A 26,282-nucleotide genomic window follows, 5' to 3' on the forward strand; every position below is an offset into this window, starting at 1 on the left:
AGGCTGGCCACAAGATCGGGTGCATCAGCCGTAGTGATTCATACTTGGACTCCCTCCCCAGTCTCTTTCACATCTCCATGTGATCTCTGGGATGTTTGTTGCAATCTACCTTTCTCTTCCTCCCCGGTGAAATGGCTTGACCTGCCTATCCTCTCTCTCATTCTTCTTTTGGACCCGTTTTTGCTTGAGCTATTCTTAGAGTATCTGATCCGGTAAGTAAACACAGAGCTGCTTGACTCATGGCCCTGCAAGCTGGTCGCGTGACGACCTCCAGGGACTATAGGCTAATAATTGTAGCCCAGAGCTTTTATCTCGCTCGTTTTGAGTACTATTATTGTCGTGCTCCGTCCGCTGTTTGAACACAACAACCCTCCGCCATCATGAGCGAAACCGAGCTTCGACAGCGGAAGCCGACAGCTCACAAGAAAGACGACCCTCTGGCCCCTCAAGACGCTCAACCACGTTTGAAACATGGGATACCCATGCAAGTACTGCGCTCTTTACTTCTCGCAACATGGTTCAATTGCTGTTGTGTCATCATCCTGGTGACACAGCTGGTCGGTTGTCCCCTGTACATAATTAACAAAGAGTATTACTATGCTTGGATGGCTTCCACAAAACGATCTTTCGGACTGGTGATAACAGCTCTTACGGAATGGGGCTGCCCTACATATGTGCGGGTCAGCGGCGATGAGAGTGTACGCGGGCATATCCACATTGCCGACGACGGTCGTCTAAAGACAACCTTCCCGGAGCGCCTCGTGATGATTTCGAATCACCAGGTATACACCGACTGGATCTATCTTTGGTGGATTGCCTACTCAAACATGATGCACGGCCACATCTTCATTATCCTGAAGGAATCATTGAAGTACATACCTATCCTCGGCCAGGGCATGACGTTCTACGGCTTCATTTTTATGGCTCGTAAATGGCTGTCTGACAAACCTCGCCTCCAACACCGCTTGGAGAAGCTGAAGACCCAGCACATAGGCTCTGATTCGGGCTCTCCGAAGTACGACCCGATGTGGTTACTTATTTTCCCGGAAGGAACGAACCTTTCCATGAACACCAAGCGGCGAAGCGATGCGTACGGAGTTAAGAACGGGTTTCCACCTTTGAAGCACCAGGTTCTCCCTCGTTCAACAGGGTTGTTTTTTTGCTTGCGGCAATTACGAGGAACCGTTGAGTCGGTATACGACTGCACCGTCGGATATGAGGGACCACCGTAAGTCGCGATGCTGTTTTGACTATTGCGAATATAGCTGACGACTGTTCACTGTATATAGGAAAGGCAGTTATGCCGATAAGTATTTTACTCTCCGCTCAACCTATGTCCAGGGACGCCCGCCAACTTCTGTCAACATGTATTGGAGGCGTTTCGCGGTTACCAACATCCCCCTGGACGACCAGGACGAATTTGATGCTTGGCTAAGGGCTCGTTGGACGGAGAAGGATGAACTACTTGACCAATACTTTGAAACTGGTCGATTTCCATCTTCCTTAGCCGGCAGCATCGAAGCAGGCGATGGTGATGCAACGCAATCAAATGCAGCCGAATCTGGGTACGCTGAGGCACATGTTAGACTGAGGCACTGGACCGAGATCGGTCGGATATTCAGGGTTATTTTCGGACTCGCTTTTCTTTGTCGGGTTCCTAAACTGTTAGGGCTGGGCCAATGAACCATGCGTTTGCCATCGAAGCAACTGTCCTGGATCTCCTCTGCCTATCTCTAGGGCGGGCTTACTATGAATTATGTCCATTCCTATCCTTACGACTGATGACCTATTATTTACAGGCTCTAGAGAGTTATAATTGATTGTTTTCCTTACTTGATAGACGTTCTCTTGTCGTTGGCCTGACTAACGTAGAAATCTGCATGAAATCCATCCTACGTTGTACTTCTCGGGATGTAACTCAGCCCCATTTCAAGAATTGAAACATCCTGTATATCAACGTACTGTATTGTCGTATGTAGTTGTTGAGATTTGACGCCACAAATCGGCTGTGTCCTAGCCACTGTTCATGCCTCAGGCTCAAATTGTACCTAAACCATTGTCCCGGGCTCTCAACCGTAGCAACTGGGCCGAAATCTGAGCTGCAGGCAAGCCGAAGACGCGGTCGCTCAGTTTCTTTCGTTGCACGATCACCGTTTGTTCTGATATTGCTTGCAGGTTCTCGCATAGAACTGAATATGAGTTGAGCTCTGAGCTTTACGACAGGTCCTGCTACTCCTTTTCCGACCGCGCTTTCATCTCCGCGTCTTGAAGCTCGCGCTGTCAATTGGACAACTTCGCATACGCCCGCCATGACCACCCTACAGAACAAATATTCCAACGGTGTCAACGGGGATTCATTCTCTGTGACTAGTTCTCTGGCCAACCTTCGCTTTTCTGACATCCCATCTGCCATTGACATTCCTGCATCCACACTCGATAGCGAGGTAGAAGTCAGTCTCGAAGGACTTCCCGATGACCCTACCGAACTATGCACGCTCTTGGAGAATGAAAAAGCGGCGAAGAATTTTTGGGTTATCATAGCGCTTGCCTACGCCAAACACAAGCAGATCGATCATGCGATTGACATCTTGAATAAGGGTCTCGCATCAGTTGCCCAAGGCGCTACTAAGGAAAAGCTGGGTCTTTTGGGATGGGTATGTTGGCTGTACTTGCTGAAGAGCCGAGAGGCGCCCCGGGTGGTGTCAGACGGGGGTCTGGGAACAGAAGCGAGAACCAAGGACTACTACATTCAACAGGCTACTGGAATTTTGAATGAGGCTTCGCGCTTAAACCCGTCCTTTCCACCTCTATTCCTTGCTCGTGGTGTTCTATCTTTGTTGCGCGCCTCTCTACATCCCCCGCGACCGGTTCGACCCGGTGCTGTCGATAACTCGGAACGCGTGGAATCCTTGCGACAAGCTCTCAAGCAGTTTGATGAGTCGTCAAAAGCATTTGGTGGGAGGAATATCATGGCCATTCTCGGGCGTGCGAGGGCGCATTATCTACTTGGACGATATGCAGAAGCGATGGAAGGGTACCAGAAAGTTCTAATGAGGATGCCCGGATTGATTGATCCAGATCCGCGAATCGGTATTGGATGCTGTCTATGGCAATTAGGCTTCAAGGATCAGGCCAAGGTTGCCTGGGAACGTGCCCTAGCACTGGTATGTCATTTTAGAGTACGCGACTTGTTTAGGCACTTGAGACTAATGTTCTTATTATCCATACAGAACCCTGACTCAAAAGTGGCCAGCATCCTCCTTGCGGTATATTACCTCTACGACAGCTCCCGACATGCCACAACAGACCCGGCATTTGGCTCACTATACAAGGTGGCTATGACACAATACACTCAGAAATCATTCAAGTTGGATAAGGAATACCCCATGACTTGCGCTCTGTTCGGTAGTTATTTCCTTCTGCGGAAAGCCTATTCGACTGTTGATATCCTTGCTCGCAAATCCATTGAGAATACCGACGTCATGCAAATAGCCAGCGACGGATGGTACCTTCTCGGTCGCAAATGCCATTACGAAGGTGACTTTGCCAAAGCGGCGGAGTTCTATAACCGCTCGGACCAGGCTCGTGGTGGAGGCGACAAAGGTTATCTTCCGGCCAAATTCGGCTCCGTACAAATGCAGGTGTCTAACAAGGATTATGATGGAGCCAGGTTTCAGTTGGAGAAGATCATTCAGCAGACGAAGAATCCGGAATGCATGATGCTCCTGGGCGCCCTTAATGCCGAGGAGGTCTTTGCTGCGCAGCGCAGTGGTACAAAAGAAGACAAGTCAGCCGAGGCCAAAAAGGCCATCACTCTATTCGAAGGCGTGCGTGCGCTATGGAAGGACGAAAACAAAAAAATCACACCGGACGAGTCTGTCTTAGTATACCTCTCTCGGCTGTATGAGCAGACCGCCCCGGATAAGAGTATGCAGTGTTTGACACAGCTGGAAGAACTACAGCTGTCTGAGATACCCGACGAAGAACGCCCCGAGGGTCTTGAAGACGAGCAAGAAATCAAGGCTGCGCTCCGGCAACATCTTCCTCCGCAGCTCCTTAACAACATGGGTTGCTTCCTATACCAGAGCTCGCAACTCAACTTGGCTCGCACCATGTTGCAAGCAGCGCTAGACTCCTGCGTCCGCTCACAAGAGAAAGAGAGCGGACTCGACACAGATGCGCTTGTTACAACGATAAGCTACAACCTTGGTCGGGCATATGAAGCGTCTGATATGCCTGACGAAGCAAAGAAGGTCTACGAGAGCCTCTTGGAACGACATGGCGACTACACAGAGGCGAGCGCGCGCTTAACATATCTCGCTCTTCGCCGTAGCCCGACGGACGAAGGGCCCAAAAAGATGGCAAAGCTCTATGAGACTGATTCGACCAATCTTGAAGTTCGGGCTCTGTTCGGGTGGTATCTCAGCAAGTCCAAAAAACGGACCGCAAACATTGCAGAAGACCATGAGCAGCGCCATCACAAGCATACCCTGCAATATTTTGACAAGCATGACAGATACTCACTAACGGGCATGGGTAACGTCCACCTCCTGTTTGCCAGAGATATGCGGCGTGAAACCGACCAGGAGAAGGAGAAGCGGCGTAAAATGTACGAGCGGGCCGTTGAGTTTTTTGACAAGGCTCTTCAACTGGACCCGCGGAACGCTTACGCAGCGCAAGGAATTGCCATCGCCCTAGTGGACGATAAGAAAGACTTGAGCACCGCGGTGCAAATATTCTCCAAGATCCGCGACTCGCTGAAAGATGCCAGCGTCTACCTGAACTTAGGACACGTCTATGCAGAGCTACGTCAGTACACGCGCTCTATCGAGCACTACGAGGCCGCATTATCCAAAGACCGGGCCCGTGACGCCCAAATCCTCGCCTGTCTCGGCCGCGTCTGGCTTCTGAAGGGCAAGCAGGAGATGAGCCTCGCCGCCATGAAGACAGCGTTAGATTACGCCCAGCGCGCACACTCTGTCGCGCCCACCCAATCGCACCTCGAATTCAATGTCGCCTTCGTCCAAAATCAAATTGCCTCCCTAACCTACAGTCTCCCGGAAACACAGCGGACAGTACAAGACGTGCAGGATGCGGCCGAAGGCCTCCGCACCGCAGTCGAAACCTTCGGGCGCATTGCTCAGGTCAAAAATCCGCCCTACCCTGCCGAGTCTCTTGAGCAGCGCGCCAACATGTCCAAGACGATCATCAAGCAACTCGAGCGTGCCCTACAAAGCCAGAAGGAATACGAGGAAAAAAATGCTGCTAAGCTGCAGCAGGCTCGCGAAGCCCGCGAGGCTGAGATTCGTCGCCGCGAGGAAGAAGTCCGCAAGGCACAAGAGGCCGAGCGTGAACGGAAACAGCGAATTGCGGAGGAACGCCAGCAGCTCATCGAAGAGGCTCAACGGCTGGCCGCTCAGCGCACAGAGGAGGAACGAGCCCGTGAAGAGGCGGAGCTTACTACAGAGTCCGAGACCGGCGAAAGGGTTAAGCGGAAGAAGAAGGCTGGCTCGTCCAAGCGGAAGAAGCAGCGCCGTGAGGATGACTTCATCAATGATGATGATGGAGACGCGGCGGCAGGCCGTAGTTCTGAACCCGATGAGAGCGGCAAGGAGGAGGGTGCACCAAAGAAGCGCAGACGCTTGGAGAGGAGGTCGAGGGGTGCCACTTCCGGCAGTGCAAAGTCCTCGAGCAAGTACAAAAGCTCAGAAATGGTGGTTGACTCAGATGACGATGAAGACCCCACTGCTGTTACGCCCGTTGGAGGAGACGATGAAGATGAAGAGGAGGACGTTGTACAGCGGCGCAGAGCCAAAGTCACGAGGCAGGTTGCTGACGATGATGACGAGGAGGAAGATGAGGCTGCTCCCGCGGCTGGTGATGGTGACGACGACGATGGGGGCTTGTTCAGTGAAAAGGAAGAAGACACAGAGATGAAGGATGGCGAGGATGAGTAGTCTCGCTGCGTTATTCTGTTTTCATTTGCCACGATGTAGTTTACATTTCTCCTCGAGCTTTTTTTACTCTCTGATCCCATACGATGTATATCTGGCGTTGGGATGGATGTACTCAGACTTGAGCTTTCTGCTGCATATAATACATGCGGACTTGACTTGGTTCATTTATGATCTATCTACAGAGTCATTCCGGCAATAACCGCGAGACGTCAATGCCTCTGACTCGTCGTCATATATTGAGGTGCTGTTGAAACTCGAGCTTATAGAAGAAGATACTCGCAGATCTGACTGACTATCTGGTACGAAAATGCATTGGCGTCTAGACTACATCCTCGTTCCGGGGCTTTGAGATTGAACTATTGCATAACCGAAGCAGATGCTCCACCGATCTTATGCTTAGAGCCTTAGACTTAGATACGATAATAAGCTGCTGACATAACCTACAGGATTTAAGCCATTCCGATCTGATTTTGCTGAAAGAACGGGCAAAGGCGTCAATAAGGTTCAGATCTGAGACAATGGTGCGGTCTTACTGTTTACTCCGTAGTTCAACTCCGTACAGGGTGATGAACTAGTCTGATGATTGCCAGTCCTAGTTGAACAATCATGATTCTTGAAGGGATCCATGGGTCGTTAAGGGATCAGGATGGAAGGAACTTGGAAGAGGATTCAGGAAGCCAATGAGGAAGATCTCCCCTTCCCATAACCTTAGAGAAGTCACTTCAGACTGGGGTCCGTGATGATTGGTGAACCCCTTTTGCTCAGACAGAGACGATACCATCGCTGGACGCCGGACGTAACAGCCCCTGGGGACAGAGTTGTTATACCCAGGCCCTGGGAGGCTTCCTTGTGAAGAAGACCATGTCCATTTTGTGCTACAGATAATGAGCCTGGGTGTCAAGTCGGGATGGTGGTTGGCTGTAGGTTGTGCTGCTTTTGTGAGACAGCGCGGTCGTGTCGGCTCCAAGGTCTACATGTTGTAGCTAGACTAGATAGACTAGCCTGAACGCAATAATCTTTGATGCAGCTGGTTGCCTGCACCAAAACTTCAAAGAAGTGAGGTGCAAGGGCACCAAGTCCAACAGACATGTTTGCTATGTCTAGACTCTAGACCTCGCCCCATCGTGAGTCGTGACAGAGCAAGACGCTGAAACAGAGTGGATCAACGAGGGAATTTCAATCACGTTCCGGCCGAGGCCCAAGTAGTCGCAGCCTGACATTATTATTATTCCACACTACCTAGACTACTAGTCTTGGGACCATCGGACTATCGAATCTTGAGTGAATCAACTCGGTTGTCGGTATCTGTCAACCGTCTCTTTGAGAACCCAGCTGGCTGGCACGAAGAAAGAGAAAAAGCAATAGCTTTGGATGTAGGTGACAGGTCACGGAAGCCACTCGTGCTGAATGCAGGTACTGGCAGTGTGATCATCCAGCATAAATCATGACACTGCGTCATCCTGCATGCATTTGTCTCCAGGATGTTTGAGGTTTGCTCGAAGTCTCGGGTCTGAACTCTAGAGCCTTTGAAGCCTCGTGTACTATTATTATTGTTAATGTTGTTGTGAGGTCCAGTCACGTTCTCTTCTGAATCTCTGAATCTAGAGCAAGACTGGGCGCCTTCATCCCACGGGCCCATGATGGATCAACTGTGAACACTGAACTGCCGAGTCCATTTTCAGCTCCATCAGGCAATGCGTGCATATCTTCATAACTGACAATGACATTTCAACTCTTGACCTCAATTGACATGGCGATCACTGTCCCATCTTGAGAGATCCATAGGCTTGTAACCAACGGTAGCTGAAAGAAGGATGCGCCGCGAGAATCGGCCCAGGGCACAGGATCGGTGCCACGGTAGGCGGCCACTCACGGGGCTCAACCATGTGGGGAGAGCGTTGACGGTGCCTGCATTGACTTTCAGTTGACATCTCGTGTTCCTTAGTTTTGGCGGGCCTTGGGCTCCAGTTTCATCCAGTACTCACTCTTCAGTGCTTCACTACTACTGTTCACTGTTCACCTGTTTGTTGGCAACCTGGGGACTATCAGTCTCAGACAGGGGAGTTCGAGAGGTGGAACAAGCTAAGATTCCTGACTTCTGATGCTCAGGGACCCGCTCTGCCTGATGTGACACAATCCGATAGTGCAAGCCTTCCATGGGCTTTCGATGCATCCTCTCCTCACTAAGAAAACTGACTAACGCTCTCCTTTCTAGTTTCGTTCGCTGCTTCCCGCTTCGGTCGACCTCATTTCATATTTTCGACCCAAAGAACGTGCTTTTTCCTTTTCCGACTCCCCTGAGAACGCGATCCAGACGAGGCAGAACCCACCCGCCGATACCTACCGCACTTGGTTGTCAGGCAGTGGATGCAAAACGAGTCTGGAACGGGATCATCTTCTCTGACTCCTAGTCTCCAACAGCAAAGGAGCAAGTGTGATGCAACGGTTAGCCACCTCCAGCCCGTCCACGCCAGGAGCAACTACTTGAGGCTGGGGCGGGATTCCCACGTCACATCCCTGCCGTAGTGCCGTCTCCTTTTCTTTTTATACTGTACTCCGTATAGGTAGAGCGCCTACCTATCTATCTTGTCAGGGTAGCTAGCTAGATAGATAGATAGGTGGGATACGATCGACCAGCGCTGAACCTACGGGGCACGCCGTCGCTACCGTGGAACTTGATGATAATAATCGTCAAAGAGTCGACCTCCAACGCCGGACCGTATTGCTCCTGTTTCTCATGGTCCCTGCGCCGTACGCACGGCATCAGTGTCTCCCCCTTGTCGCTTGAGACTACTATACTCATGTACGTCGCATGCAGGAGCTTGCCGTCGCGTGTCCCTAGCTTCTCTCCCTAGCACACGTCGGGAAGAGATCCTGTGGCGCTGGCAAGGGAGGTGATGTGGTTCTGGTAGATTAGTACTGGAGTAGGGCGTGTATATACAAATAATGGAGGTGGTTGACGGCGTCAGAGGCTGGAATAATGGGAGCCTCGGAGAATCCCCATAATTTCTTACGCACATCATACATTTGCACTAAGAATTAAAGAAATTACAGTATTCTATTAATATTATAGGCTGGACTATAGGAGTTTTATTTTCCCTGCCTCTCCAGCGATTATTATTATTTCAGCGATATTCCCTCACGGTGCTAGTCATCGTGGTATTCTACATTTCTTCCTTCCTGCCTGCCTACCTGTCTCTCTTTTCCCACGCTCTCCTTTTCTTCACTTCTTCTCATTGCAGTCCCCGATCCCGCTTTCATCTTGGTCACTCATTGAAGATACGGAGTATACTTTCCAGCCCACACTGCCGCTAGTGCGCTCCCTCCGCCAGATTCTAATTGTTTCTGATCCAGACTTCTGCGCTCGCTGCGTCTGTGACAATCGTCGTTCCATTCCTTCAGCTTCACACGCCACTTTTGATCTTCCTCTCGTCCCTATTTTTGTTATTCTATCCCACCATATACTTAGCTCCCTCACGACAATCCCATTGTCTCATTTCCATTCTCTTACCATGGTCCAGGCCAGGGCCCGGTCAATCCCATCCAAGGCGTAACCGTCCTTACTAAAAGCCGGCCCTGCTCCACGAGGCCTGTCCCGACTCTTAAGGAATACGCTCAACTTGTACCGGTCCATTTGCACTTCGTGTGCGTGCTGCGCGGTACCGACGCTGTTCCACCATGCCATTGAGCCCTCATTTCTCGGTTTCGGCCCCTCGCCCAATGGCGCAGGATCTCGACCGTCCTTCCACCGGTGCATCCAGCAGTGACACCCCCGATCATTCCATTCATATGCGGTCAAGGTCGACCGCTCATACCCAGAGCCCTAAAAGATTGTCCGTCTTCAGTGGCCGTTCTCGAAGCAATACCACAACTTCTACTCCCTCTGTCACCTCTTCGCGCCGCTCACAGGCCTCATCAATGGCCTCCAATGAGAACGTCCCTTTGCCCTTCGCGCATGAGGACCGGATAACCCCTGCAGTCGGCGTGCGCCACGACCGGCATGAAAGTGCAACAAAGTCACTCTTCCTACGTGGAAGCCGCATTTTGCGCCGTCAAGGAAGCAAGGTCACTATGGTCGGCCCCTTAGATGAAGAAGAGGACGCAGAACGCGATAAATCTCGTTTCGATTTTAGCCGTCGCAAGTCTCGGTCGAACGATAACCGTAAGTTTCTTTTCCAAAGAGTCCCAGGAACCTCACGGAGAAGGATATATCTACTCCTGGTGGCCTTTAGTTGACCCATCTCTTATTGGCGTGATATAGATGAGCATATGAAGCGCATGATCTCAGATCCCTTCGATTTCCACCACCTGACTCATACCAGCCCTGCTCAATTCGAGGCGCTAGGCAAGACCCGTGAGAATGAATTAGTCACCGAATTCTCCGCCATCCGAGCCTCCCAAAAGCCCGTCACAAACCTGAAGGGCATTCGAGCAGAGGATATACAAATGCGAAGCCTTTCCACGGAAGATCTGTGTCATTGCGTACCTGAAGACAGTATCGAGGGCCCATTGCCTATTAGTCCACCATGTTCGCCTGGGGCGAGACCCACCAGTCCACAAGTTTTAGAATATCGGCCTTTGCGAGAGTCACGGGTGTTTGAGAATTTCTCGCGGCCTGTACCAAGGTATCCTCGCGGCGATGCTGCATCGTCACCACCCCGTGCGTCTTCGCCTAGATTGGCGTCTTCACCCGAGATACCCGAGCCTTCGCCTCGAGTGATCGATGAAATTCTGGACTTGGACTCCCGGCAACATTACGCGGAACATGCCTACTATGCGGGTGACGATTCGACACACGGCGTTTCACCAAAGAGCCGCACTGTGGAGGGGATGATGCGGTCAACCCTGAGTCATGCCATTACCACCAGTGTCGATAATGATAGTTCAGAAACGAGAACTGCGCCGACACTCGCAAGCCCGACATTCGAATTGGAAGATGTTCCGGAGGAGGACGAGGCAACGCACTGGCATGATAGCCCCCAATCTCAGCAATCAGAATACCCGGCATCTTTTGGGAGTCAAGTGTCTCCCAAAGCTATTGTCGCCTCGAAAGCCCACTTGTCGATTGACGTAGCCAAGGAACTCTCAAAAAAATTCACCGAAGCACTGGGGTCGCCTACTCTGCCTCAATACCTTGCAGATCGAGCGGTCATGCCCATAGACGAACACCGCGCTCAGTCGTCCCTTCGCAGGCAATCTTCGGTTCATAAAACCATCCACGAGACTATCTACGAGTCTTGGGATGACGATATTGACTACTGCTACGAACACGCAGCTGAATCAAATTCGGACTTCGACTGGGCACGGACTTCGTTCGAAGACTCGAATAGGGTCGCGGTTAATGTGACCGCCTCCAATCCTACTACCTCGTCAGCTCATCACACTGTGTCTTCGACAAACTCAAGGTACCTTGGCACGTCGGACTTGTCCACTCCTGACTTGGATCCCAGCTGTTTGCAGTCACCGCCTAGCTCACGCCTAGCCACAAACTCTTCGAGTACTGCTTATGAGGGAGAGGAGAATGGAGACTTCTTCCCATCAGTCAGTTCCTCAATGTTATCAGGGGGTTTGAGTAAAAGCATCACCCCGGATGCTCTGTACGAGGATTACCTCGCTACTGATGGAGAATCAGATCGACATTTCTCATTCTACTCACAGAGCGGGCTTCAGGCTATAGACCAGCCCGTCTCTCCTCGGAGCAGCTTTTCCCCCATCAGCAAATACAATTCACAAGAAAGCCTAATCTTGTCCCGTGCTGCCTCGATTGTACGGAAGCATCGATCGTCTGTTTCGACAACAAGTGTGCCTGAATTGGTACATAGTCTGGCAAGTAGCCGCGACTTTTCCTCCTCAGACCTTATGCTTCCTGGCGAACAGTCCGAGTTAGTGCGTAACGATTCCTCCCGCTCGTCCAATCATCGGCAGACCAAAAGCTTAGCACGAGAACTTGAGACCCAAATCATGTCTCGGCCGGATGGCAATAGTAGCACCGATTCCACCAAGCTGATGGGCGTAAACCCTTACGATCGCGCGAAATCCACGTCCGAAGTGGAGGCCGCTCCCTTGGTAAGCAAGGCCATGAGACCTGAACTTCCTTCGAAGAGCGCACTTCGAAAGAAAGGTCGCACACCATCCTACTCGCTTTTCCCTTCGCCGGCTCTTCCCTCACCTGCAAACTCATAAGTCGCATACCTCTGGACCCGCTTGGCCCCAAGAACCATGCGTCTGCTTTTGCTTCCTCACTATTCTTCGTTCTATAATACTCCTTGATCAGAAGACCTCAACCTCCAACAACCGGTCATAGACCTTTCTCCACGACTTTATGAATCATCATACAGGTTTGCATTACACTGTCTTTTGCGATGAATTTCTTTTTCATATCTCAGTTTCATGGTCGTTTATGAAGATCTTTTGTTGCATTACTCCTGGCATTTCTCAGCGGTTGTTTCCAAAAGGGTTCAAACATGAAGGGGTATTACATAGTGTTTGTTTTCTCTTGGGCATGGGTGGACCGGAAAAGGCTGCATAGGACTTACATATCTGTCATTCGGGTTTCATTCTTGTTTTTGTTCCCTGCCCGTCAGTATCAGGGACCTGGATTTATTCCTTTATACATAGAGTCATCGAATTCGTCAGCCAAATCTCATCTTTTGGTGTTGAATGGGAACTCTGATTCACGGAATCTGAGTACCGAGTTGATTCTGTTAGCTGATGCGCTGATGCGTAGAGCGTCAATGGTATCTAGCCTGGCACTGATGTCATACGGTATGACAATTTTATCAGACACCGCCCTGACGGTGGGACCATTCTGCCGCACATAGGTATACAGTAGCATCGAGATGTCAGCATGTCTCCCTCTAACTTGCTCTTCTTCACGGAGTGGTCTAAGGCACAATAGCATTCCTGACTACAAAATGTCTCACTCGCAGGCGCTCACGAAACGCGATAATGATATGAGTCTAATGCCTCCGCCGCCGCCGCCGAAACGCATCAAACGCCCTGCCATCGTTCTCGATGAAGATGTTTACACCGATGCTCTGTCGCATATTATTGCACGAGACTACTTCCCTGGCTTATTGGAGTCCCAGGTAAAGCAGGAATACCTCGACGCACTGGACTCAAAAGACGAAGAATGGATTACGACTTCACGAAAGAAGCTGACGGATTTGATGATGACTCCCGGGCGTTCCCGACTACAGCTCGACTCCCGAAGTACGACGCCACAATTTAGAAGTGCCGGTGCACCTGGAGATACCCCAGCAGGTTGGGGAGGGGAGACACCTATGTCCGTTGTTTCGGCAACAACAGCAGCTACGGATCCACAAAGGGAACAAGGACCGGACGTCTCGAGAATGGGCTTGCTTGATTTTCAGGCGAAGTACACCAGCGAGGACAATGAGTCATTCAATAAGTTGTTGGATCAGCAAAATACCAAGCGTCGTGAGAAACATGCTTGGCTCTGGAGTGAGAATAAGATCCTGACTGCGCGGCAAATTGCGCACCGTCAACGGGAAACTAAACGCCTTGAATCTCAAGTTGGTAAACCGGATCAGCAGAAGCAGGTTGCCATCAAGACGGACCTAGATTCCCGGCCTGCTAAACCGGACGGGTGGAAACCCCAGGCGGAGAACTCGCTGATGTTCCTACCTTCGTCCATCGAGGACTCGTACGAGACTGTCCAGCAGAGGGCCGAGGCTGCTTCGCGTGCTGGTCCAAGGCGGGTGGTATACCAGAATACTAGGCTCGCCGAGGAACCTTCTTCAGAGACCAGCAACGCAGTACCGCCATCCCCATCATTATCAGCTATCCAAGACGCTATCGCCGGCAGACCACGCCAAACGGACACAGAAGCAGGCTACAGCGGCGGTGAAACACCAAGAGTAAATGGTTATGCCTTTGTCGACGAAGACGAACCGGAGGCCCAACCCGCTACCACGCGAACCGCCTCCGAGGCGGGATCTAAATTCAATGATCTCGGCATCCTAGGCGCCAGCGACACCACGCCCTACCCATTCGAAATTAAGCAGAACCGCCGCCGCGAGGCTCTCCACCACCGCATGGTTGACCGCGTGGCCCGCACAAAGCGGGCCGAGAAGACCGCCCAGACCACCAAGACCTCCCTCACGGCAACTCCGCGATTCGCCAGCAGCCCGAGATTGGACTTTGGGCTCCGCACCCCTGGCTCTGCGACGCCAGGCTCAGGAGGTGCGCATAAATTGCTTACGCCGGCGGCCCAGAAGCTCCTATTCCGCATGGGGACACCTAGGCGGGAGACATCGTCGTCATCAGCGCTGAAGAATATGTGGACTCCAACGCCAAGGAAGCAGAAGTGAGTCTGCTTGCTCTATTATCAAACTTGTTCTGTGTGCTTGCGTTCTAGCGGATTCTTATTGAGGCGTCAAAGATTGGCTTCATGGGCGTTATCCAAATTTAGATATGATACCATTGCTATGCATATGATACTACTATTCCAAACCACAATCATACATTTTACCTGGCACAATGTGAGTAAGCATTTCTTCGGTTCAATATGCATACCATTCTGCCCAGCGCTGGCACGTGATTCGAAGCGCAAGATACCTATGGAGTATGTCGCTCTGAATAATAACCATTGAGCGTCATATTCATAACCTGAATTAAAAACGCGCTCAGGACCGTGGTCCACATCGGAAATATCTGTAAAGAGTGTAACAGTACGAAGAAGGGGTATATGTAGCGCAGGTAGGCCTCTATGGATAAGGCCTAGCACAAAACGTGATGAGTGTTTACTCTAGAAAGACCATAATACAGTCGCCAGTATGTAACACGCCATCATAGCGGTCCACGAAGGACAAGTTACCCGCAAGCCTGGCGCGACGCTGGTATCGTATGCATATGTGAGATACTTCCCGCTTGGACACGAAAAGCCAAGGGACATAGGACAACTCCGCACCAGTTCATGGCAAATTCTGACGTTGGGAAGAACTTCCTTGTATGGGCCGGGGTTGATCTCTTTGTCGATTAGCCCGCTGTTTCTGGGGCCTTTGGTGATGGGGCTATCGCGGAGTGTTTGGTTCGTGATTTCGGTGCCATTTGGAAAGGGCTGGGCGGCGTTGCGAACCATGACGGCGGTCTTGTTGGACGTGCTCGAGTAGTCATCACATCGAGGAATGGTGACGGCGCAAAGCCAAGATTTGTAGGCGGCTGCGCAGTCATGGCACCCCACCGCCATGGAGAAGATGGTTTCGTTGGAAGTGTTGCATTGGATCTGCTGAAGGGAATAGTCGAAGTTCTTGTAGAGGTTAGCTGCGTAGTCGTCGTACTTGGTGCGGATGTCGGACATGTTTAATGATGGGTTGGAAGGGACTGAGTAGGCTACATCGGAGCAAAAGCTGAGGTCGTAGATCACGTCGCAATTGCCATCTTATTCTGTTAGCTACGTAATCAAAAATCAACAGATAGAGGAACAAACCAGATTTTGTAGAAAACTCCTTCGCTTTCCAAACCTTCCCTCCTCCACCGATTATGCCATTCCCAGTGTTAGTCGAGTTGCCCAGAGCCAGTGAGCCAACATACGTCGAGCTACGGTTGAGGCTCGTGACGTAGAACTGCTCCAGTAAATTGTCGGTTCCACGTCTGCTTGCTTGTACATTATGTCCCTCGCCGGCTTCTGAATATTGCTCTAGGGCGCAGAGGGATCGCGATAATCCGGATCCAACGGCGCTATTCGCGCTGTTGACAAAGAATTTGTAGACCACAGTGTTGTTTTTCCATTGTTTCCGTTGAATCTCGCTGAGCATCTGATCAGCAGGCTTGTCTGTGGTGAGAAGGGCCGTCTCCGAACCCGAATCGATAAAAGAAAGCGGATCAGTCTGATCGTCAACGGTATGGAAGAAAGCATCCGTGGAGGCCGCCATCTGGTAAGAATAGGACCCGGAATAATTTCCACCATTTGGCGCGGCTACAGCAATGTACAGATCGGTTTCCGCTGGCATAGCCGCGCTCATATATCCCTCTGTAGAGTTACGAACAACTTGGCCACTATCGTCCTCATGATGCGGCCCTGGGTCCCGGAGGGAATCGGAAGTCGAGAAATAAACAGTCAACTGAGGTAAACTCTGGAAGCTGTTGGGAATCGACTCGTTGAGTATCGGCCCCGAGCAGATCGTGAGAGAAATATAGACAGTGGTAGTCGCGCGTTTCGAACTGTTACTGCTTTGCGTGCTGGAGCTGTTGCTGGCCGCGGCACCTGGCGAAAACGACCATTGCTGAAGCTCACCCATCAGGATCTCCCTCGTCACAAATCTATTGTTCTCAAGTGAGCGTCTGTCATCAGACGCCCGACTCACAATATCCAATCGCCGCGCATGTCCTGCGCTGTTTGCAACATCGCGATCTATGAGCAGGCCGTTGAACGAACCAAGCAAATAAGGAAAGTCCGCACGAGTCTCGTCCTTGGCCAGTAAACGGCCATATCCATTTTCTGGAGAGGGGTATCCTAGACCTGTGCCAGTAACAAACGCGGGACCGATGGCGATAACAAGTACTGCGAGGAGGATAGTGAGGCTCACTGTCGCACCAAGGCGGTATTGTCGGTGCGCGGATCTCCGTCGCACAGGACGTTCAGATGCTCCAGCCCAGCCCTGGGCCATCAGTAGCATGTAGAGATTGTCAATAGTGTGGGATAGTGACAGCTCCCGTCTCACGACGGAGCGGAGCAACCGATTCGTGAAGGCGGAGGTGGATTGGGGAGAACCCGAGCCATACACGGGCTAGGCAAGCGCAACTGAGCTATCGAGCTGAAATATGCGGCATTATTATTCTAACCGAGCGGAGTGGCCAGTATATCCAACCTTTACTCCGGAGTACCTCCTGTTCGATGATCTGAATGGGATGCATGGAATCTTTTCTGCCTAGCCGCAATGCCACAGACAACCCGTGAGTCTGCACCGCCACGTCTCCACTACCAAAAATAGAATGGATTCGACGGACGAGAGTATACTAAGAAAAGATGGATACGTAGTGCAAACGGCCTTTTGCATACAACCTATTCCAAGATGTGTGATATACAAACTCAGTAATACTTAATCACCAGAATACAAGAGAAAGAACAGGAAATATACACCAAATAACTTCAGCCAATGTGTAGTATCAACAGCCTGCCAACTTTACACAAGCTTGTAGAACCTCGCCGCTAGGCCACTAATAACAACAACCGCAGCAAGGACTCCAATAATGCCAAAGAACCAACCATATCCTGGCACATCTTGCCCGGGCACGTGAACATTCATTCCGAACAAACCGCAGATAAGGTTCATCGGGACCAGTATTGTAGCAATGAGCGTCACCTTACTCAAGACTTTGTTGGCGTGGTTTCCTAATACCAGGTTTGTCACGTTCAACTGAGCAAGATAGTTGGTATGAGACCGGCTGAGCATCTTCTCGAAATGCGCCAAGTTAGACATCATAGTCACAACGTGGTCCTGAATATCACCCAAGTAAAGGCCAATGTCACCGCGAGGGGTTACAGAGTATTGCTCGTTGCACCGCTTCGAAAAACCGCGAATGACATCGGCCTTACCGCCCAAAAGGCGCATCAAGCTCATGACCTTTTTCCGCAAACTGCCAATGCGAGGCAAGAATGATTCAAAGTCGTCCATGCGCGCAATGAACACCAAGTCTTCAATTGCCTCAGTTTCGACCTCAATTTCCCGAATCGCGGGACCAAAACTATCCACAATGTCGTCACTTTATATACAATCAGCATCAACTGCCGTACTTGTAGCCAGCACAAGACGGAAGGGCTAACTTACATCATAGCATAACAGATCCAATCACTGCTGAGCGACACGTAATCGCGGAGCTTTCCGATTCTTTTCCGGACATTTGCGGCGTGGGGATTCTCGGTGAATGAGAAAGAAAGAACACCATCACGGAAAACAACCATATAGAAGTTTACGGGGTCCATAAACTGTTCACTAGTCTTGTCAAGTTGGTAGAATGTCCGGAAACAGACAAAATAATACTGCTTGAAAAGTTCAACTTTCTCACGCGATTCCTGAGTCAGAATATCTTCTGTTGTTAAAGGGTGAATCGAAAACGCCCTTGAGATTGCGCCCACTTCTGCCTCGGTCGGATTCAGAACGTCCAGCCACCAGACACCGCCATCAGGTCCAAGCTGAAAGAGATCTCGAAAAGTGTCACCGGGTAGGACAAGGTCCCCTAATTCAGCTGCGTGCACGGTGCTCTGTGATTCAGAGGAGAAGAAGCCGAACCGAGTTGGTTCATTCTCGTTCTTCAGTTTATCCAGTAACTTCTTCTCGTTCGCTTGATTGAAGATCTTTTCGTTGAATTCTGGCGGCGTCGAAGCCTCAGAGGAAAACCCAGTCCTTGAGTTGCGCTTCTCATCAATCTCGGTAGTGATTTCGGCGCTAGGACGAAGGTCGTTAAAAATTCGCGAGTATTTGTCTTGTGAACTGACGCTATGATTGCGCCGGTTGATTGGCAGTCTCGCTTTCTGATGCAAAGCTACGAACTCCTCCAATTCTTCGTAGTCAATGACCGGAATCCTTCCAGGTTCTTCGAACTGCGGCACGCATGTGTCCTCTGGAGAATCCAGATCACCTGGTTGTGGTCGAATGACACTAGCGTTGCTAAAAGTAGGTCGTCTTGTACCTCCGGAGACAGTGCGCTGGAGGATAGCCTCGAGATCTGGGGGGCCATGGCTTTCTAAGGTATTTGCGCGCTCACGGCGACGGGGGTCTGCAAAAGCGTCGACGGAATTGGGCGGCGATGATGATCTAGCGGAAACCGAACTTTCCCGCGACCTGTTTCCGACATCTTGGTGCGTGCGACTATATGTCCGACCATGGCGTGCATTGCCAGCGAGATCAACCGAGATGCGGCGTCCCATGGCGTTCAAATCATTCACTGATCGATCATCATCCAATATTGCTTGTTCAAAATCCCGTGAGAATGGCCCAGAATCCCTATATACATCTTGAATTTGCAGTAGGTCAGGGCGCTGTGGCACCTCCATTATTCCCTGCTGGATGGTATTTTGACGGCTCAGTGCCACATCTGGTGTCGCTTCAATGCGAGGCTGATTATCCAAGTGATATCGATGGTCGTCTAGTTCAGGCACTGGGGTGCTGAACCTGGTTAGGTCCATGTACTTCTCTGACTTCGCGGACTCGGACATTTTCGAGTGATTTACCGTGCGAGGGTGTTGGGTATGTAAGAAGGATTGCCGCTGCGCCTGCGCAGTCTGTTCACAAATATTTAATGTCGAGGACGGTCACCAGTATTGATGTAGTGTTTCCAGTGTCCAATCACAAGAATGAGGATGAGTTAACTAGTCCCGGAATAGTTGCTCCTCCATCCATTAGCCAGACCCCTCGCAAGGGCCTGGCATTACCGATGCGCGTCCGTGTGCCAGATTCAAGGTGTTAACGAGAAAGCCCAGTTAGGGGGGTCTGGTGTCTCCCCCGCAGAAGACCCTGAACTTGGGGCCCAGGAGAGGGTGCAAGAAAGAGGACTGAGAGTAGCGAAGTCCCGCCAACTTGACTGAGTGAAACCGAAAGGAGCGCTGGCGCTCCGTTGTTGCAGCGGGGAGGTTTCGTCAAGAAAGACTCCTCGAGGCGAGTTCTGCGATCAGTTCACCGCAGAACGTCCGTTTGACGTAACCGATGGTGGCTTGATATTATCAAAACAGAGGTCAACTAGTCGATGTCCGAAATTCAAGGACTGACTTAAGTATCCGTTCCGATATCGAGTATAGGGGGTGGGTTGTCGAGCTGGGAGGAAACTTTGAGAATCTTAATGGTAAGATTCAGGATTCAGCTGCTCCGTACGTAGTAGGGAAAGTGATGGGCAAAGCTAGGTATTATTGCCACAACCCACACTGTGTAATAAAAAAAATGTTGATTCTGGAAATGCAGCTCAAACATAGAGGTTCTAAAAGGGCGAAATGGATTCACAGACTCAAGCAGAAGAGAGTCTGTATATATGCAAGCAAGAAAAGGAAGATATGTCAAAGGGCAAAGAAATCAAGGAAAAGCACCACCAAAAAAGAGGGGCGTATCACTAGCAGAGATTTCCGCATTGAGGGATTAAAGCATAAAGAGCTAGGATTATTAGTGTTATTGTCAGAGCCTCCGAATCTGCCGAATGGTTGGCTACCAATGATGTTAAAATGGCACCCAACAAGGGGGGCCGTCTTTTATCCCTATGACAGCAATAATAACCTTAACAGGTGTGATCTAGAATTTTAATACCCCCAAATCTCTAATTATTTTCAGGATTGAAGCTCTGCTGACATCGATCATTTCCACCACACTTTATGGGACCACTTCGGGCACCAGTCTGAGGCTCCAGGGCAGCTTTGTACGGAATACGGAGTAGAGTTTTTTTGTGGCCGTACGGAATAATGTTCCCAATGTATTAAAGGCATCAATAAACAAATTGATTATGGATGGGTGCATAAGCTCAAGAGTCAGGCTAGACCATGATATCAAACGCTCCGGATCTGATTGGAGAAACAGGCAATAACGATATGCTCACTGAAAAACGGATCGACTTTGATGCAGGAAATCTGAAATGGGTGCTTGGCTCTCTGAGGCCCGAAGATCCCAGGGCATCATTACTCTAGTACGGAGTACGGTGTACACTACTTTGCAAATTGCATCCTCGGCGCGCCCCGAAGTCGGCCTGGGTCCGATTTTTTTTCAACTTTTCGGTGTGCCAAGTCATAGTAGTCATAGCTCATGATTGCATATCAACCCCATCAAATCGCACCAGATCGTTCGAGATAGCGTAGGAGACGACGCATCTTCTCGCAGAAGCAATCTCCAAGCCTGGTGAGCGATTGGTGGCGATTGACTTCTCTCGTGTCTTGTTTCCTCATTCCCGCATTTTCCTGCCCCTCCAACTGCAACATATTTCCCCGCAATGTCTTCGAAATCGTTCGTCATTCGGACCCCCTGCTCGTCCGCAAACATTGGCCCTGGCTTCGATGTCATCGGATTGGCCTTGTCACTCTATCTTGAGCTACAGGTGACCATCGACTCTTCCAAGACATCATCGCAACAGCCACTCAACTGTGCTATCACATATGACGACCAGAGCAACAGCTCCGAGAAAATCAGCCTGGACCCGGAGGTTAATTTGATCACGCGTGTAGCCTTGTACATACTTAGATGCCATGACCAGAGAGCATTCCCTGTTGAGACCCGGGTTCACATCGTAAATCCTATCCCGCTGGGTCGGGGTCTTGGTTCATCAGGAACCGCAGTGGTTGCGGGTGTCATGCTGGGAAACGAAGTAGGTCAGCTTGGGCTAAGCAAGGATCGACTACTCGACTACTGCTTGATGATTGGTAAGTCATTGGTTATGCATATGTACTCCAGCACGCTGACCCATGAACAGAGCGTCATCCGGATAACGTCGCTGCTTCGCTCTTTGGAGGATTTGTCGGAACGTACCTGAATGAGCTAAAGCCGGAAGACGTAGCGCGCAAGGAGATCCCTCTCAGTGAGGTGCTTCCCGCCCCAGCTGGTGGTATCGACACGGGCAAGCAACCACCAGAGCCGCCTCTTGGGATCGGTCACTACAGGAAGTTCCACTGGGCCAAGGAAATCAAAGCGATTGCCATCATTCCCGACTTTGTGGTGCCCACTGCCAATGCTCGAAATGTCCTACCTACTAGCTATTCACGCGCCGACGTGGTATGTTACCCGCCTACTTTCCGCCTAGGCACGTCTAACCATCAATCCTTCCAGGTCTTCAATCTGCAACGAGCTGCTCTACTTCCGGCAGCCTTGGGCTCATCCCCGCCTGATCCAGACATGATCTATCTGGCTATGCAGGACAAAGTCCATCAGCCTTACCGTCAGACGCTTATCCCTGGTCTTACAGAGATTCTTCGTTCTATGACGCCAAGCACACAGCCCGGTCTTCTCGGAATCTGTTTATCTGGAGCCGGACCGACTATTCTGGCGTTGGCCACCGACAGATTCTCCGAGATTGCAGAACTCATAGTTGCTCGTTTCACTTCCCAGAACATATCTTGCCAGTGGAAGCTTCTTGAACCTGCTCATGATGGGACAATAGTGCACTACTGATCCATCATATATGTGCCTTTCTACTCCTCAGCCTAAATACTACTTTGTGTATCTTCATAATTACTGCCAGAGTTTGACATTATAGAGAAACGACATTGTAGCAATCATCTCATGTCTTATATACATACTAGAAATGGCAAAGCCACAGCGGGAGCGCAATATGACTGGAAGTTCATGTCCATGGCGACATAGGTCAATTCGAGAGTACTTTCTCTGCACCTCTTAAGGCAGGGTAAACTTACCCTATTAAGGTTCTCTGGAGAGTACAGGGTAGCGATGCCAAGGCACATCTGCGCTTATCGATAAGAATGGATGGTTATCGGACAAGGTATCCTCACGGGGGACCACAACAATTCATCATCAGAGCTACCTTATAACCATATCACCTTCATTCGAGGCCAATCTCTCTGCCATGGATAACATATTAGTACCTATTCAAGATGCTTTTGAGGGCCAAATCGTGAGTCGTGGGCATTTTCACGCCGGATACTGTCCCTTCTAGGATTATGGCGCCAACGCTAACCTGGCCATTTCTGCCTGTGCAGGACTTCCATGGACAGCAAATTACAGAGCTCCTATCTACGGCGCTTTTGGTAATCTCAGGCGTAAGTTTATTATATTTGCTTTGTTCATCAGAGTTATGTGCCTTGCTGACTGTGGTCGATCTCAAGGTGACTGCTTTCTTCGTCGGTTACATCTATGAAGATATCCATCTAACGCTCTGGGCCGGTCTGGCCGGTACTCTCGTAACCGGTCTCGTCGTTATTCCTCCATGGCCTTTCTACAATAAACATCCTGAAAATTGGCTGGTACCTTTCGCTGGCGGTGCAGGGGTTGTGGTAGATGGAGTTAAAGTCGCGTGAGATGCATGGAGGCTTTCTTTGGCACAGCATCATATTTCCATGTCTACATGTCCAACGCTTTCAATCAAGGGTGTTCAAAGGGATTCGGATTACTGAAAGAAGAAAAAGAAAACAATGACCGTAAACGCCGCCCAAGAACATTTAGCTGCACAGCAGACTGCCTCCTCCTCAATCCTGAAAAGTAAGTGTTCACCGACCATATTTCTGGAACTCCCAATCTTTGTTATCAAGAGGGCACACCTGGCGTGTCTTCAGCCAGCGAGAGATACAATGGAAATGGAATGCGTGCTGGTTTATTTGTTAATCATCAGTCAAAATCAATGTTCCCTGGATGGCACCAACATTGCAGATTCCCCAGGCAACTGTGCACTCCTCTGTAGTGGATGAGCCTTGATTTGCTTGACATTCAATACCTGTGCCAAAGATATTAGTTCCGTAGACGGTCAAGCGTGCAGGGGCGGTTCCAGCATACAAAGATCCATGATGTGGTTACGGCAAATAGCACAGTTATCAACAACAATATCCCACGCCCATAGGGCAACGGCATTCCACTAGAGAGAGATAACTTAGCAAGACCATGCCTCCAATGAATTGTAAGTGATGCAGCATAATTGTACCTTCTTGACCTCGAATTTCTTCTTGCCGTCGCTGGATCCCTCTACCTTGGACACGGCTTTCGCCTTGGAGGACGAAGCCTCTTTCATCTCGACGTCCGCCATTATGTAAAGAAAGAGAAACCTGCCAAATTCGACCCTTAGACAGGAATCTGAGGAGAGACGGAAAGAGTTGGACGGATTACGTAGTAGTCCAGATCGTGTTATCGGGACCGCGGGGTCACAAGTGACGGATGGGAACTATCAATGCGCGTTAAGTCAGTGGGCCTGATTATGATATACCGAGCGGCGGATGCAAGATTTCGATACCTTATGAAGCTATAGTGATGTTGTGGAAGCGAGACAGAAGGCTTCTGATCGAGCCTCTTGCAGAAGGTACCTGGCCTAGGTTTGTCTTGTTTGCATTACTCAATCGGGGCTCGTGACAGCTTTAGCCTTGGCCTTGGCCTCGAAGATTGAAGTTTGAAGTGGCGCGGGCACTATCTAGTTAACTACTGGTCAGTGACTTAGTCATACTAGCCAGATCCCCGCCCGACTCATCGACCCAACCCAACCCAGTCAACTGACTGCGCGCAGCCTTAGACTTCCAATTCTTCCTGACTCTCTTGAACTTAACTATTCACCATGTCGCCAATAGCTATACAATAATGCCTCAGCCGTCTCTTCTACCCATTCTCCTTGTATCCCACATATCATACATGCGACCGTCTTTACGACCTCCCAACCATTTATCAGCCGTTCCTCGATCGTTTAATCAGACCGAACCGCTTCCCTTCCATTAGCCGCTATCATCACACTGTGCGAGGGTTCGGCATCTCTTTGGTAGCATTTCAGCGTTGAAGTATTCCTTCGGTACGGGCTGCCGGAAATCTGCTTCTAGTTTGTTGCTGCTTTTTGCGTCACTACTATTCTTATTATCGTTTTCTGTTTTGGAGCTTCCCTTTTGCTGCGTCATCTATTTTCGAAATAAGGCTGTTTATTTATTAAGCCGACCCGTCGCAATGTCGACTCAATCCCCTACACCATTGACGCCTAAGGGCCCTCGGAACAATCGCCGCAATCAGAAGAGATTCACAGCTCCCTCGGCCCATCATGTCTCGACACTCGCGACACCTCCATCATCTCCACCTAGGGCCGTAAGCCCCAGAGAAGCGGCAACTGATTCTTCAGGCACTATCGCCTTCTCGAAGAAGAAGGGTACTCGATCGGCTAAAAAGCCTCATGATGGATCCAAAACGTCCCCAGTCAACAGGTCCGGCCATCGCCATACGTCGTCGCAAACAAACAACACCATCGCCACTCCTCAGCTAAAAGAAACACATTATGCCGGCCCAACCTTCCACGCATCGCCTGCGCCCTCAGCTCTACCAATTCCTAGCTTCTTCTCCAAGTCACTTCCGGAATCTGACCTTGCACCAACACTGGAACAAGATAGCGACCATTTTGATGCTGATGCAGATTTCGCGAATACTCCGTCGAAGCCCAAATTGCGCCCGCATGTTTCACAAGAACCACGGGAGTCTACACCACTAGACTTTCTTTTCAAAGCTGCTGTCGAAGCTAGGAAGGCCCCAGCTCAGCAAAGTCCTGAACGGAGCCCTCGTGTTAGATCACCACAAACCGACTCCAAGGCAATGCAGCACCGAAAACTCGATAATGATACTAGTGGAATGTTTACACTAGAAATGGGAGGCTCGGATTCCCATCAAGCTCAGATTGGGCCTTCTTTCGCGCCATCTTATAAGGATCGTATGAACGCTCTACGATCGGCTAGCTCTCCATCACCAAGGTTGCAGGATCTCGATGAGAATCAACGAAAGGCTAAAACCGAAGCGTTGAAGAATTTACTACTCAACCCTCGTCCGCAACGGCCATCTTCTATCTCCCAGTTGAACCACGACCACTTTAGCCAAAAGCATGAGCGGCCTTTTATAAGTCCAATGGTGCCCCATTTTGCTACTCCCTTAAGAACAAGTTCAGGCCCGCCTGTCATGACCTCCTGTGGCGATTTGCCGAGCCAAGGGCCGCATCCATCTGGGATCTGTACACGCTCGGGCACTCATCATGTTCAACCTGATTCTCCACAGCGTCAGCCTCTCCAGGACCCTACTACCTTTGGAAACAGGGTACTTGCATCCAACCCGGGAAATGCACCAATTACCTCAAGACAATCATCTGGTTCACCATCCCTGGCCTACTCTTCCTCCAAACTGTCAGCTCATCAGCAACATTCAAAACGATATCCTACGCTTGATTCTAAACCTAGTTTTCAAAACATTTCAGGCAATGCAAATTCCCCCAACGTTGACACGAAGAAAATGGAGGATGATTTACGGCGGATACTGAAGCTTGATGTCAATCCAGGCATCCCCTCAAGTGGCATTCAGAGCTCACTTGCATAACAACATTAATTACGCTTCAACACTAGTCATGTCGTCCGCGCTGCTCTTCTCCCAATCTTATGTGGCATCGCCACGATTGCAGTGAGCAATCATCCTTTCTCTTACGCATAGCTTTAGGTGTTCCTACATTTCAACCATATGTCGTCTCTTCTGGGTCCGTCATCCTGGATCCCATTGCTTTCACGCTTGATACTACTCCTCCAGCAGCTAGGTTCGTCAGTGTCTCTTGCGACAGGGTTCCGGTGTTTTGGTTCGGGTTGTTCTACTAGCGGGCGGATTATTGATTGGCGAGGTTGATTAGTTTGTCAATGAGGAACGCATGTATACCCCTGCTTGCATCAAGCCT

General features: G+C 50.3%; 9 protein-coding genes across 9 annotated transcripts; 6 read left to right on the top strand and 3 right to left on the bottom strand.

The window, feature by feature from the left end:
* Positions 1-380: 380 nt before the first annotated feature.
* BDW74DRAFT_169608 (putative RNA polymerase II transcription elongation factor (Ctr9)) lies at positions 381-5,957 on the top strand (the record flags this gene model as incomplete). Its single annotated transcript, XM_073727018.1, has 4 exons — positions 381-1,228; positions 1,290-1,609; positions 2,224-3,164; positions 3,231-5,957. 4 exons carry the CDS (start codon positions 381-383, stop codon positions 5,955-5,957), a joined length of 4,836 nt encoding a protein of 1,611 aa, XP_073581159.1.
* Positions 5,958-9,361: 3,404 nt separating this feature from the next.
* Positions 9,362-12,471, top strand: BDW74DRAFT_186921 (uncharacterized protein). The gene is made up of 2 exons (XM_073731348.1): positions 9,362-10,119; positions 10,219-12,471. Exons 1-2 carry the CDS (start codon positions 9,636-9,638, stop codon positions 12,138-12,140), a joined length of 2,406 nt encoding a protein of 801 aa, XP_073581160.1. The 5' UTR covers positions 9,362-9,635; the 3' UTR covers positions 12,141-12,471.
* A 400-nt stretch (positions 12,472-12,871) lies between these two features.
* On the top strand, positions 12,872-14,290 carry BDW74DRAFT_180933 (splicing factor ESS-2 family protein; the record flags this gene model as incomplete). Its single annotated transcript, XM_073729867.1, has 1 exon — positions 12,872-14,290. The coding sequence occupies one exon, from the start codon at positions 12,872-12,874 to the stop codon at positions 14,288-14,290; it is 1,419 nt and encodes a 472-aa protein (XP_073581161.1).
* A 218-nt stretch (positions 14,291-14,508) lies between these two features.
* On the bottom strand, positions 14,509-16,789 carry BDW74DRAFT_64005 (MID1 family protein). The gene is made up of 2 exons (XM_073733353.1): positions 15,409-16,789; positions 14,509-15,359 (listed from the first exon to the last, which is right to left on the bottom strand). Exons 1-2 carry the CDS (start codon positions 16,595-16,597, stop codon positions 14,728-14,730), a joined length of 1,821 nt encoding a protein of 606 aa, XP_073581162.1. The 5' UTR covers positions 16,598-16,789; the 3' UTR covers positions 14,509-14,727.
* A 275-nt stretch (positions 16,790-17,064) lies between these two features.
* BDW74DRAFT_64037 (magnesium transporter CorA family protein) lies at positions 17,065-19,470 on the bottom strand. The gene is made up of 2 exons (XM_073733354.1): positions 17,750-19,470; positions 17,065-17,684 (listed from the first exon to the last, which is right to left on the bottom strand). Exons 1-2 carry the CDS (start codon positions 19,135-19,137, stop codon positions 17,105-17,107), a joined length of 1,968 nt encoding a protein of 655 aa, XP_073581163.1. The 5' UTR covers positions 19,138-19,470; the 3' UTR covers positions 17,065-17,104.
* A 1,198-nt stretch (positions 19,471-20,668) lies between these two features.
* Positions 20,669-22,164, top strand: BDW74DRAFT_158569 (homoserine kinase). The gene is made up of 3 exons (XM_073725335.1): positions 20,669-21,312; positions 21,363-21,661; positions 21,716-22,164. Exons 1-3 carry the CDS (start codon positions 20,886-20,888, stop codon positions 22,055-22,057), a joined length of 1,068 nt encoding a protein of 355 aa, XP_073581164.1. The 5' UTR covers positions 20,669-20,885; the 3' UTR covers positions 22,058-22,164.
* A 252-nt stretch (positions 22,165-22,416) lies between these two features.
* Positions 22,417-23,866, bottom strand: BDW74DRAFT_158570 (SCF ubiquitin ligase complex subunit HRT1). Its single transcript, XM_073725336.1, has 5 exons — positions 23,538-23,866; positions 23,393-23,471; positions 23,263-23,333; positions 22,731-23,208; positions 22,417-22,664 (listed from the first exon to the last, which is right to left on the bottom strand). The coding sequence occupies exons 1-4, from the start codon at positions 23,637-23,639 to the stop codon at positions 23,110-23,112; spliced, it is 351 nt and encodes a 116-aa protein (XP_073581165.1). The 5' UTR covers positions 23,640-23,866; the 3' UTR covers positions 22,417-22,664; positions 22,731-23,109.
* Positions 22,439-23,084, top strand: BDW74DRAFT_64057 (signal peptidase complex subunit 1). Its single transcript, XM_073733355.1, has one exon. It carries the CDS (start codon positions 22,564-22,566, stop codon positions 22,918-22,920), a length of 357 nt encoding a protein of 118 aa, XP_073581166.1. The 5' UTR covers positions 22,439-22,563; the 3' UTR covers positions 22,921-23,084.
* A 228-nt stretch (positions 23,867-24,094) lies between the features above and the next one.
* On the top strand, positions 24,095-26,115 carry BDW74DRAFT_64074 (proline-rich nuclear receptor coactivator motif-containing protein). The gene has a single exon (XM_073733356.1). The coding sequence runs from the start codon at positions 24,536-24,538 to the stop codon at positions 25,934-25,936; it is 1,401 nt and encodes a 466-aa protein (XP_073581167.1). The 5' UTR covers positions 24,095-24,535; the 3' UTR covers positions 25,937-26,115.
* The last annotated feature ends 167 nt before the right edge of the window (positions 26,116-26,282 follow it).

The sequence above is a fragment of the Aspergillus multicolor genome (genome assembly GCF_047715735.1).
Source record: "Aspergillus multicolor strain CBS 133.54 unplaced genomic scaffold BDW74scaffold_24, whole genome shotgun sequence".
In the NCBI taxonomy this organism is placed as follows: domain Eukaryota; kingdom Fungi; phylum Ascomycota; class Eurotiomycetes; order Eurotiales; family Aspergillaceae; genus Aspergillus; species Aspergillus multicolor.

Bases quoted from the DNA above. Each gene is read 5' to 3' on its own strand.
- BDW74DRAFT_186921 (XM_073731348.1), top strand. From the start codon at position 9,636: ATGCCATTGAGCCCTCATTTCTCGGTTTCGGCCCCTCGCCCAATGGCG. The intron at 10,120-10,218 runs GTAAGTTTCTTT...GGCGTGATATAG, and splicing joins GTCTCGGTCGAACGATAACC to ATGAGCATATGAAGCGCATG.
- BDW74DRAFT_64005 (XM_073733353.1), bottom strand. From the start codon at position 16,597: ATGCTACTGATGGCCCAGGGCTGGGCTGGAGCATCTGAACGTCCTGTG. The intron at 15,360-15,408 runs GTTTGTTCCTCT...TAACAGAATAAG, and splicing joins GGAGTTTTCTACAAAATCTG to ATGGCAATTGCGACGTGATC.
- BDW74DRAFT_64037 (XM_073733354.1), bottom strand. From the start codon at position 19,137: ATGTCCGAGTCCGCGAAGTCAGAGAAGTACATGGACCTAACCAGGTTC. The intron at 17,685-17,749 runs GTAAGTTAGCCC...TTGTATATAAAG, and splicing joins TGGATCTGTTATGCTATGAT to TGACGACATTGTGGATAGTT.
- BDW74DRAFT_158569 (XM_073725335.1), top strand. From the start codon at position 20,886: ATGTCTTCGAAATCGTTCGTCATTCGGACCCCCTGCTCGTCCGCAAAC. The intron at 21,313-21,362 runs GTAAGTCATTGG...ACCCATGAACAG, and splicing joins CGACTACTGCTTGATGATTG to AGCGTCATCCGGATAACGTC. The intron at 21,662-21,715 runs GTATGTTACCCG...CAATCCTTCCAG, and splicing joins GCTATTCACGCGCCGACGTG to GTCTTCAATCTGCAACGAGC.
- BDW74DRAFT_64057 (XM_073733355.1), top strand. From the start codon at position 22,564: ATGGCGCCAACGCTAACCTGGCCATTTCTGCCTGTGCAGGACTTCCAT.
- BDW74DRAFT_158570 (XM_073725336.1), bottom strand. From the start codon at position 23,639: ATGGCGGACGTCGAGATGAAAGAGGCTTCGTCCTCCAAGGCGAAAGCC. The intron at 23,472-23,537 runs GTACAATTATGC...ATCTCTCTCTAG, and splicing joins AGAAATTCGAGGTCAAGAAG to TGGAATGCCGTTGCCCTATG. The intron at 23,334-23,392 runs GTATGCTGGAAC...TCTTTGGCACAG, and splicing joins TAACCACATCATGGATCTTT to GTATTGAATGTCAAGCAAAT.
- BDW74DRAFT_64074 (XM_073733356.1), top strand. From the start codon at position 24,536: ATGTCGACTCAATCCCCTACACCATTGACGCCTAAGGGCCCTCGGAAC.